Below are 12,500 nucleotides of genomic sequence, written 5' to 3' on the forward strand. Positions count from 1 at the left end.
ACAGAGAGAGACAGAGAGACACAGAGAGAGAGAGACAGAGAGAGACAGAGAGAGACAGAGAGAGAGAGAGAGAGAGAGACAGAGAGAGACAGAGAGAGACAGAGAGAGAGAGAGAGAGACAGAGAGAGACAGAGAGAGAGAGAGAGAGAGAGAGAGACAGAGAGAGACAGAGAGAGACAGAGAGAGAGAGACAGAGAGAGACAGAGAGAGACAGAGAGAGAGAGAGAGAGACAGAGAGAGAGAGAGAGAGAGAGAGAGAGAGACAGACAGATAGAGAGAGAGACGACTGTCTAGTTTGATGAGCAGGAGCCTCCAACTAAAACACTAAAACCAATAAAAAATCAGATGACTAGGAGTTGAACTTTTGTTTGTGTTATGGAAGAACAGAGATGATATTGTTACATTTTTAGTAGTATTTTAAAATTCTGCTCTTCTGCAGGTAAACTGATGCCACACACTACAGCAGTTATATCTTTAACTCATGTGCAATGCTAGGGCCGGGCGATATGGACCAAAATATATCATATCTCCATATTGTTTAGCTGAATGTCGACACTCGATATATATCCATATGTATTTTATTAACAGTGAAAACACATGAAAAATAAACTAGCTGTTTGTAAAAAGTAATATTATAAAATAAAAATGTTCCTTAAATACAATAAAAGAGAGAGAGAGGAGGAGCAGGGTGAAGAGGGACAGACAGTCAAAAGGTGACCTGGCACCTCTGTAACGTTATTTTAATTAAACATAAACTATATCCATATTAACCATATTGTCTTACCCTATATGTTGTTTGAAAATATATCGACATATCTTAAAAACTCCATATATTTCCCAGCTCTATGTAACGCCCCTCCTCAGTTCAGTAAAGATGTTCTAGATTCATCAATTCATGAATTTATTTGTCTTTCTGACGTTTTGCAAGAGAGGGAAAGCGACTAGTTGTGTAGATTTATCAGCGACTAAAATATCTCATACTGAGTCCTGTTCAACTTAAATACCCCCCCCCCCCCCCCCCCCCCATCAGATCTGTAATGTGTAAATGAAACACTTGTAGGCCGTCAAATCAGCCACTCTTCAGGAAGCACGTGATCTCCTGCAGTCTTTCTCGAGTTCAAAAGTTCAACCACGCTCTAATAATTCTTTCCACACCGGCTGCTTTTCTTCCCTGAGATCATTACATTATAATAAACATTTCTCAACACGCAGCTTTAAGAAGGGTTAATTAGTGAGCGGATATCATGCATGGCCTCGGGTTTCAGCTCCCCTGCTTCCTGACGAGTGCGCCCATCCCTCAGCGCTGCTTGTTTGGGATTATTTGGGGCGGGTTATCCCCTGCCTAATGAGCTCTGAAGCAAAGATCTCCATTTTGGCCATGAAATGATTAGGTTCATTACGAGAGCGTCTGAACGAGAACCGATGGAAAGACGATTTTTTTTTTTTTTTTAGGTTTTTTTTGTTAACAGAAGCATTTCCACCTTGAACAACAAACTAAGAGGGCAGAAAAACAAATCCATTCCAGGAGACAGTGAGGAGGGATGGTGTCTCTCTGTCATGTGGAAACCAATTTTCTCCTCCTGAGGCTGAGGTGACTTTTTAGGTTCATGGATTTCCTTCAAAAACCTTCTTTGCATACGCCTTGAAAAAGTTGACATTTCAAGGGAAAAAAAGTTGAATGGCATCCGGCGTGTGGAGAAAACAAACCTCACATGCAGCAGTCACCCACTTTAAAACCAGGAGGCACAAGTTGCTGTCATTTTCACTGTGAACTTGTTTTGCTGACAAGTCGCTGTGAGCCTCGACTCCCACTCTGCAGACACACACACACACACACACACACACACACACACACACGCACACGCACGCGGAGTGTGAGCGTGGCGCCGAGCTAATGAACTCATTTACTAAGTCAGTGCAGGCTGCGGGGGGATAACGCGTCCTCGCCTGTGACAGAGCGCCAGGCATCAATCTCTTTAATGGAATCCTGCAGAAGGCATAAAACAACCATAATGCCTCTCTCCGGCTGAGCTGGGCTGACTGGGCCAAAAGGAAATCCACACGCGGCCGCCGCCGCCGCCGCCGTCCGTTACTGCCCTTCGTTACTCTGTTTACATCCTTTGTTTTTCTTCCCGGGGAGATGATCATAATGAAGATCTCTTCTTCCCTCACCAGCATGACGTCGCTTCAGCTGAGTTTTTCTTTCCAGCGCTGAACTTAATGAAACACTGTTTCTGCTCCCTCTTGAGGAGTTTGCGGGTCTTTGATCATCGGGCGCCGCTTCACCTCTCAATCTAATTGGCTGACACAAATTCCAAACACGCCAGCTACTACTTTTTAAAGATTTTTTTGGGGGCTTTTTGTGCCTTTAATGTAGAGATGGGACGGTGGATAGAGTCGGAGGCCGGGGAGGGAGAGTGGGGGGCGACGTGCGGGAGGGAGGCCACGGGTGGGGTGCGAGCCCGGGCCGCCCGCTTGAGACGACAGCCTCAATACATGGGGCGCGCGCCCTAACCATTACGCGCCCCAGCTATTACTTTTTAAAGTTGTTTTTTTTGATCAAGGTCTTTTTATTTTTATTTTTCAAATATATCACATAAACATAAAGAACAACAGCACAAGCATAGAGTCAGAAAGGAAACCTGTCCAATCCCCAAATCCCCCTAAGCACTGGATCATCAGTCAGCCTGCAGCCAGACAATAACAAGAAGAATAAACTGACTTATAAACAAATAAATAACAGACAGAAAATAATCAAATACATTAAAAAACAAAACAGAAACAATAGTAAAACAATAAAAATGTTACATCGTTATGTTGTTAGCTGTCAGAGCTTCAACAAAAGATCAAAATGGTTGCAAAGTGATGTAGAATTTCCTGGTGCGACCTCTTATCGTATATCTGATTTTCTCTGAGTGGACAGGAAACATGACCTCTCTTATCCATTGGCCATGTGTCCGTCCATTTAGATAATATTAGGGAGCAAAAGGCTTTCATGTATCATATATCATATTGGTTTGGTGCCCATTAACAGGAGTGTCCCACATATTGTCTCAGCACCAGAAACCAGAAAGTTTTGGGCATGTCCAGAAAATATTCCTTTTTAAAGTTTAAGAGCAAAAACTGATTCGCACTGTAAACGAAGCCGGGTGTTTTGTTCCAGATATACCAAAGTTCCTGACCAATCACACCATCTTCTACTCGTGGGAGGGGAACCCGGTGAACATCAGCTGTGACGTCATGTCCAACCCTCCGGCCACCATGCTGTGGAGGAGAGAGCGCTTCACCATCTCTGCAGAGGGGACGGCCAACACGCGGGTGCACAGCGCAGAGGGCAAGTCTGTGCTGGAGGTGGGTACAAGGCCCTGCAGACTGGAGATCAGGGGGGTCCAAAGTGCGGCCCGAGGGCCATTTGCGGCCCTTGAGGGGATTTTTTGCAGCCCGTGACCTCAAATGAAGAATCATTAGATTTTGATTAAGATCGGAACATTATCTTATTTTTATTTTTCATGTTAACAAGAGCTGAACAATATTCCTCAAATAGAAAATGTTCAGTAACATGTATGTTGTTGTTTTTTTACTATTTTCCACATTTTTTTGTAAACTATGAAAAAAAAACGTATGTAAAGTTTTTGCAAACAAGCGGACTGTTGTTTAACCATTTAATGACCTGAGCTAAATGAAGAAAGCTTTTCTAAAAACATGAACCACCAGGCTTGATTCTGAGAACAAAACAAATAAAGTAGAACAAAGAAATCTAAATATTTGATTTCCTTTTATTAAAGGGTTTCTTTAGCGAGCCTTTTGATTCTGATCTACAAAGCCTTACTATTTTTAAAACTATATTTTAAAAAACAAAACCTGTGGGCCGCGAGCGATTCTAACACGACAATTTTGGAGTTTGGACACCGCTGCTGTAGATCTTCAGGAACCATAATCCTCTTAGTTCACCTTGTCTTTTCCCTCCTGGTCGCAGGTCACTCCGATGTCCGACAGGGACTTTGGCCGCTACAACTGCACAGCCAGGAACAACATCGGAGTGCGATACCAGGAGTTTATCCTGGCACAAGCAGGTGAGTGAACAGATCCGTGTCCCCCTCTACCTGAGCTAACACGATCTGTGACTTAGGATGAAGTCCCAAATGTGATGAGTCAGGGAAATCACACCTTTTTTTTCCAAATGGCTGCTCTCACAGTTAACTCCAACCGCTCAACTTGTGTGTAACCCTCTACCTCTCCACTGACGCTAACAGCCTTATTTGCAATCCTCACAAAGACAGATTCCTCTACAGCGCCGAGGCCCCTACTGAGCCTCGCCTAATCTCAAATAGTGCCGGCTGATTTACCATACCCCTCGCTATTTACTGAAGTACCCCCTAATTTACGGGGAGCTCGGGCTAATACACAATAGTGCAGTCCAATTATCTTTAGTGCAGATTGAATTGCTCCGGCTGAGGAGAAAAGTAGAGAGCAGAAAAGCTGACCTGACATGTCGTCTCGGAGGAAACAATGCGTTTGGGAAGTTGTTTTCACACACAGACACACACACTAAAGCATGTGTGGAGGTTTGGGTCAGTAATGGAGTCTCCAGAGAGATGATCTCCACTGGAAGCTGCTCGGACACTGTCTTTAAAAACAGCAGAAATGATGATTTCAACCTGAGAAACAAACTAACAAAGAACACATCTGTTGTTGTTTTTACTCAAACAACTCCAAGGACAACTTTATTTTTCAGCTCAGGGATGTTCAACCTTCTCCCCAAAACTCACTTCAAGGATGTTTAAATGTGTGTAATGATGATGTGCAGTAAGATAGACAAATAGATACTTTATTGATCCTGAGGGTAAATTCAAATCATCCAGTAGCAGGTTACAAGACGTACATGACATGAAACATTTGTTACAAATTAAACCACAAAACTGACGCCCCCCCCCCCCCCATACATATATATTAACCGGGAAAAAATATTTAAATAATACCTCTAGATGAATCAAACTTAAACTGTGCAATTAAAAATAGATTTATACAAGAAATGTACATAACCCGTGCAGGGATAAAAAAATATGTGAGATTTAAACAAGAATCTAAAAACAGCTCAGGAAAAAAATCTGTAATTAGACCTGAATATAAAAATAAATAAAATAAAATAAAATATAATAAAATATAATAAAATAAAATATAATAAAAATAAATAAAAATAAAATAAAATAAAATAAAGTAAAATAAAATAAAATAAAATAAAATATAATCAAAATAAATAAAAAATAAATAAAAATAAAATAAAATAAAATAAAATAAATTTAAAAAAGTGTTGACCTTCTGAAGTTGTGTTGTTTATATATGTACAGCAATGTTTAAAAAGCAGATAGTGCAAACAAAAGTAATCCCGTCTGTCTTTAGTTGGAGAACAGTGTGTGGATACATAACTGAAACTTTCTGCACTGTAAACTTCCCTGATAAATACTTAGTAAAGATGATGCAGGTTAGCAAGGCGTCGATGCATCCAGGTTTAATAATGAGGATGTTTAACGGGTAATGCACCCGAGGCTGAGTTCATCCCTCTCTGAGCCTCAACATGAAGGAAGGAGCTGTCTGTTCCTGACGTCGGCCTTGATTTTTTCACATCACTCACTGATGAAGAAAGTGTTTCACATGCACTCCGTGTTTGATCTATTTTTATTTTTGTCTTACCAGATGTGCCGTCCAATCCGTACTCGGTGCGTCTCTCAGCTGTCTCCCAGCGCTTAGCGACCGTGACCTTCATGAAGCCCGACTCGCACGGCGGCGTTCCCATCAGCTACTACCTGGTTCAGTACAAGGAGGTGGGCTCTCAGGACTGGAGGGCCGTCAAGTCACACAGTGTACAGAGTGAGTGGTCTTTGTATAGAGATCTACACGACCCTTTGAAGGTTTTTATTATCTCTTAATCTCCAACAAAGGTTCTCATTGTTTTCAGCATCTCTTGATTATATAACATTTGTAGAGCATTTGATTCAGATGATGTTAGCTTCACATTTTTACTGTTTAACCAATAACACGTCGACAAATATCCTGAATGAAAAGGTAGTTTTATTTTCCAGAAATATGTAGAATCATAGATAAAAAAAATGACTGATGATCAAACAACAGCTGGTCATGCAAAACCTTCAAATCCTCCTCGATGGTGACATGTTGTTCTGAGCCTGCTGCTGGACAGTACAACATGGAGAGGAGGAAAGATTGACAGACAGTGGAAGCCAGAGGACTTACGGTCAGGTGATAAGAAGGTCTGACAAACCTGGAGGGCTTATCACTAATATTCTTCATTTCAGAGTCAATGTCATGCAGCGATACAGTGAGGGGAATATTAAACAATGGGACACACTTTCATCATAACCCAGCAAGACAATGAAGCATCAGAAGTGTTTAAATCTACTAAAGAAGAGTGTTTATGGTGAATGTGGTGAGAGAAAGAAAATATGAAAGAATAGAAAAGATTAACTTAAAGTGGTTAAAATGATGAAGCTAAAGGAAATAACATACACAGTTATTTATATGTACAGTACACAAACATATATTTACATAATTCTAATTATACATGCATGCATAATAAAAAAAAGGTTCACATTTCTGCACGTCAGCACACACACACAATTCTATGTATACTGCCATGTGATTACAATCATACAGCACGTTATTATTAGATCATCAGATATGAACGTTTTAATCAGAGGAGAACTGCAGCGTGCAGGTTTTGCCGAGTTAGCGCTTTAATAATGAACACAGGAAGTATCCCAAACCTGCCAAAGGCTGCTGGTAGCCGTGTCGTTAGTGCATGGAGCCCATGTAAGGACGCCTTGGTCTTCCATGTGGGCGGCCCAGGTTCATATCCGACCTGTGGCTCCTTTCCTGCACGTCATTCAACACTCTCTCTCTTAATAAAAGCCCCAAAATAATCCTTTAAAAACAGGAAAGAAGGAGGGGTATGCAGTGAAAAAAAAAGAGGAGAAAACATCTGGACCAGTACTTCAAAAATAAATCAGACTGTTAAGTTAAATGTGACCCTTTTCCATGATTCAAACAAATTATTAAAATTGTGAAAGAGACTAATTACGAGCGGCTAAGTGCTCTCATCTAATCATAGAATCCACTTCAGATCCCCTCAGCAGAAGATCCTCACCAAATAAACCCTTCAACATAATGAGAAGCCTGGACTCGCTGCGTTCCAATGCTTTCGCCCAAATTGAAATGTCTGCTTATGGCCTGGAAAGCAAACCGGCAGCGGCTGCAAATTGCAGAATTTGTTTTCAATTCCAAGACTAAAGAACTGCAAAAGCACCTATTACCATTCAAGTATTTAATTTGTACAGAGTGACAAAAACAACAACTTTCACTCGAGCTCATTACGCTGCCTCTCTGAGAAGTCAAGGTTATGTAAATAGAGGGAGTGACTGGAGGACAGAAATAGGATCTGTAATGTGCTCTGATAATGAAGTTTTCCTCTTTACTTCAATAAATGATGCATTTTACAAAGAGAAGCATCAGATTGTACACTGCTTTCAATGTCGCCTTTTTCTAATAGCGATGCACGATGTTCTCAAAAGATTTCCACCCACCCCCTTCCAGTTTTTGAATACTATGGTAGAGGGATATTCTCCAGTAAAGAAACATTCAAACACCATTACAGTGAAGGTGTCTGAGTGATTTTACAGGTGAGAGCAGTGTCTGTATACCAAACTTTCCCAATTCTGCCAGAGATATCCAAACTCGACCTCTGAGGGTCTGAGAGGAGAGAGAGGGGACGTCTGGTCCACACATAGACCCAGCAGATCAGGCCACAGGGGGACTTTGTTTTTCCTGTGATAACCGAGTAACTTCCAGCTGTTTCCTCCAGATCTCCACTTCTTCATGTTACTGTCCCTAAATAATGATTTCATTCGTCAAGATCCCGAGTACACCTCTGAGGGTCACTTGTTGTCACAGGGAAACCAGCGTTGTTATCTCGAGAGAATGAGACCTGACCTGGAACAAAATGACTAAATAGAAAGTGGACCTGAATCGTTTGTGTGCTACTGAATTAAGACAACAAAATAAAAAGCAGAAAATCAAGAAATATGAGTTTTAAAAACAAGAATGAGCAAGCTGAGCTTCAAAACAATGAAGAGCAGACGGACTTCATCCTCACTCCTCTCTATAACAAGTTTTTTCCATTTAAAGCTACTTGACCTTTGTCTTTCAGGAAATGTTGGACATATCTTAGTTTGAACTAGTTAGTGTTCAGCTGACTGACCTTTTAAAACAATACGACCTCCTCTCTTCTGGGGAGAAAGATCTTTGTAACCTGCTGCAGGGATTTCCTCCCATTCAGCCTCAAGAGCTTTAGTGTCATCGTCCGCTGATGTGAGGACATAAGGTCCTCCTCGCACTCCTTCCACTTCATCCCAAAGGTGTTGAACTGGTTGGAGGAACGTCAAGGTCTTCCACACCAAGCTGGGACAAGCATTCCTCTGCAGACCTAACCTGTGCAGGGAGGATATTACCATGAGGAACCTGAAAAGGTCCAGAAATGCCCCCAAGATGCAGCACTTTAAAAGTTCTTCAATGAAGTGTTGATTTTAACCACGACCATGATGTCTACGTTTCAATTCAATCAAGAGAAATGAAGTCACAGCATGAAATGAAGGATCGTTATGTTCCTGCAAAAAGGAGAATAAGTGTGAGAGATGTTTAAATGTAGAACGCAGCAGATCTCAGGAAACAGGTTAATGATAGAGCCGGGGCTCTTGCGGTGCGCTACACGATGAAGTACTGCAATCAGACCTGTTGAATGAGTTCTGAGTGATTTCTCATTCAACAGGATGCCGTAAAAGAAACTTGTCATGTTGGGGAAATGCTGCTTCTAATTCTGGGTTTCCTCCCTGCAGTATTTCAAAGTGTTCCACTGAAAGAAAAAGCTCGCCTTCAGCATGGTTCATGGAATATCTTTTAGATCTCTTAACCTCTGCTCCTGCCTCTCTCTGCAGCGACCGTGGTGCTGACAGGACTCGAGCCCAACACGACGTACGAGGTCCGGGTGGCAGCTGTCAACGGGAAGGGTCAGGGCGAGTTCAGCCACACGGAGTCCTTCCAGACTTTACCCATCAGTAAGTAGTGAGGAGTCGGGTCAGAAAACATGCTGAGATGTATTTCAGACGCCGCATTCTGAGATACAAAAATTAACAAGATGTGCAGAGAGAAATCGTGCATTTTGTCCACAAGGGGGAGACAAAGAGGGCATAGCCTGAAAGCTTCTCACTGGAGCTTTAAATTGAATCCAACCTAAAAAGGATTTTTAGATTTATTCTGAAAGCCACTTCCATATTCTGAACATAATCCCTTAATTCACAACTACTTTGTCTTCATTACAACGCGACTGGCTAAACGGGTAATTATTGCTGCATTTCTGGATTATACAAATGCTCAAAGTGCAAAACCCTGACGTATGAAAATGTCAAATCTTGGAAAATGTGGCAGTGAAAGCAGATATAAAAATGTATTTGCATTGAAAGAAGAAGACGTGTAAAAGAAAAGAAAGAAGTATATTGCAGAATCTTTTGGAGGCTGAAATGAGACCTATTTGCCTCCTCACTGAACTCATGCACGCTCATATTTGACTGTTACAACCGCCTCATATTTCAGTGATGTGAATCCAGATTATTGGCGCTCCGAATACATCCTGTCACATTTGTGTCCTGGTGTTAAAAGCGCAGCGTTAAAAGTTATATACCGCACGGGCTTTTTATGATAAGCATTTTATTTATTCTGGCAATCTGGCTCGGCGGCATCGCAGTAAATCCAGGCGAGGCCATCGCGAGGAATACTTTGATACGCTGCTCCTGAGGATGAATGCTTGTTAGAAGAAGTCCTAATTAGCAAAAAAAAAACACAGAATAATAAGAACCTGCAGTCGTCATGAGTTAGAGCAACAGTGGGAGAGGCCTTGTAATGTGAATTTAACTCAGTTTAAAGCTCCCTCTCTCCTTGTTCTCCTTCCTTATCTCATATCTCACAATGCCACCTGCTCCTTTGGAACACACACACACACACACACACACACACACACACACACACACACACACACACACACACACACACACACACTAACAGGATGTGTTGTTTTTGCATCTCTGCTCAAACCTCCTCTTTGTTTCTCCCTCAGGGGAGCCAAGTCCGCCGGCGGTCCACGGGCAGAGGGGGATGGGGAAGGCGTATAGACTGGGGTTGGTCAAGCAGGACGACGGAGGGATGCCCATCGTGGAGTACATAGTCAAGTACAAGACTGTGAGTAATACTGAGGTAGTTTACACTGAAACATGGCTGCTCTGTTCTAGTCTGGATGATTGAGTCTGAGTCATGACAACAAGAAGAATATTCAAGAATAATAATAAAAAGTTTGACATCCTTTGACAGCCCATATTCAAGATGTTTTTATTCACTGAAAGTCTTTTAAATTGTAAATCCAAAACATATTTAAACCTAAAAGTCTCCAACGTATGACCTTATTTTCAAAGCAGCACCCGGGCCATTCTGACTGTTTCTCTTTACAAGACCAAAGTCAACAGATCACTGATCGAACACAGTGTCGCCTCTGCTGTCAGAGTGTGATCTGACGTGTTCCTGTGAGACATCCGGCTCTTCTGTGGTCCAGAAAATCATTAGACACACATCAGTGAGACACACTGCTGCACTGTGCGACAGGTTTCTTTATCGCATCGACGCAGAGACTTAGTTAGCGACGTGATGTGATATCAACAACAAGCAGTTTGTCTGGAATCAAGAAGCAGCTGAAAGTAGAAAACACAGATTTGACTCTGTTTGAATGACGTTAGGCCAAAACATTTAGGGCAACAATTGAGGTGTTTGACCCCCTGTAGTGAGGTAAACTGTAAAATTGTGACATTTTATTTCAGATTTAGATCTAGGTGAGTAAATATTGAATGGACTGGATGTTTAGTTTTGCATGTGAAACACCTAGCTGGTAGCTCTTTCCCATCAGTGTTTGAATGTGTGTAAAAAAAAGTGGATGCTGGGAAGCGCTTTGCATTGTGGGAGGAATAGAAAAGCTCTGTATACGTGCAGTTAAGATACGATTATTATCTTTTTGTTATCATGTACACCCCTCGAAGGATTCTTTTTTTTTCATTCTCAAACACATCAGACCTCTGACCGAGATTTCTCCCGCTCTGTAAAACGAGCACTGAAGGATTGTGAGGAGGTGTGTGTGTGTGTGTGTGTGTGTGTGTGTGTGTGTGTGTGTGTGTGTGTGTGTGTGTGTGTGTGTGTGTGTGTGTGTGTGTGTGTGTGTGTGTGTGTGTGTGTGTGTGTGTAGTTGTCTCCCCCATAAAAGACACCAGAAACAGCTCGGTACCACACATTTTCTTCTTTTGTGGTTGTCACAATGGCGACGCAGGATGTGGCATCACAATGTGTTTTTCCTGCTGGTGGAGCGTGCGTGACTCACCAGCCTGATAGGTTCCCGTCGATTGGCAAAATGAATAATGTTCTGCTTGAGAATGTCTATTTTTCTCTCCTTATGTCACTTGCAATTCAGGATTTAAATGAGAGAACACACAGGCGCTCAGAACGCGCTCATCCATTGAAGTAGTTGATTTCTGTGTAAAATCAAAAATCTAAAAAGCTTAAAGTCACAAGATAAGGCGAGCGGCTGAGCTGAGGCCAGCAGGCAGAAGAGATGGCACTCTTACAAAAACCTCTCTACAGGACTAAGTGGATTTGGGCTGGTCCAAATCTCCTCTCTGCCCGATGCTAATGTGTCCAAGCAGGCGTTTTGTGTGTCTCATTGAGAGAGTGACAGAGGTTTAAAATAACACTGCTGCAGATGAAGACGCACGCCGTGGAAAGGAGAGTCATTTTTGGAGAGGGAGACGGGAAGCTAAGCAGGAGACAAAAGGTGGACGCTTCACAGCGTGCTGATCTTCTGTCCTCAGCGGACACAGAAACTGACTTGCTGGTTTTTAAAGCCCCTTATGAAGACTGGATTTTGTGCATTTCTGTGCTTCTGTCCTGGTTGCCAGGATGTAATAGCTGCAACTTTTCCACTCTCCCTAAAGCACAGCCTGGTTTATTGTCTCATTTACACCAATAAGGCTCATAATCAACATCATGCTGTACGCACAACTTGAAAACTCATTGGGGGAACGTGTTCATCTCTCTATGAAGAGATATTTGCAGAATCTGTTGAGAGGGGATAATATCTGATGATGAAAGTATTCTAGTTAGTTTGTAGTTTGAGTCATAATGTGAAGAACGTTTCAACCTGAATGTGCTGAACGCTGGGAAATAGTTTCAAAATGCATCGTCCAAAGTGCAGCCAAGCATTTCATCAACACATCTGTATCGACGACATCTTCTATTCAGGCTGTGATCTGGTATGAAGACAGACATAGAAGGTGCACACACAGTCTGTCACATCTGTGTCCTGGATGTTGACTATGAAAGCGTCTTTATGTCTAAAATTGGTA

At 42.0% G+C, this 12,500-nt stretch overlaps 1 protein-coding gene across 4 annotated transcripts in view; it reads left to right on the plus strand.

The window, feature by feature from the left end:
- The window catches only part of LOC132959487 (neural cell adhesion molecule 2-like), a 277,538-nt gene that overhangs the window by 232,745 nt on the left and 32,293 nt on the right, over positions 1-12,500 (plus strand). For all 4 annotated transcript variants that reach the window (XM_061032520.1, XM_061032522.1, XM_061032521.1 and 1 more), the window contains exons 10-14: positions 3,164-3,351; positions 3,977-4,073; positions 5,695-5,868; positions 9,003-9,122; positions 10,178-10,299. In XM_061032520.1, the coding sequence (XP_060888503.1) occupies positions 3,164-3,351; positions 3,977-4,073; positions 5,695-5,868; positions 9,003-9,122; positions 10,178-10,299 (701 nt within the window). The remainder of the gene's footprint in view (positions 1-3,163; positions 3,352-3,976; positions 4,074-5,694; positions 5,869-9,002; positions 9,123-10,177; positions 10,300-12,500) is intronic.

Source organism: Labrus mixtus, chromosome 24 (genome assembly GCF_963584025.1).
Source record: "Labrus mixtus chromosome 24, fLabMix1.1, whole genome shotgun sequence".
Taxonomy (NCBI): domain Eukaryota; kingdom Metazoa; phylum Chordata; class Actinopteri; order Labriformes; family Labridae; genus Labrus; species Labrus mixtus.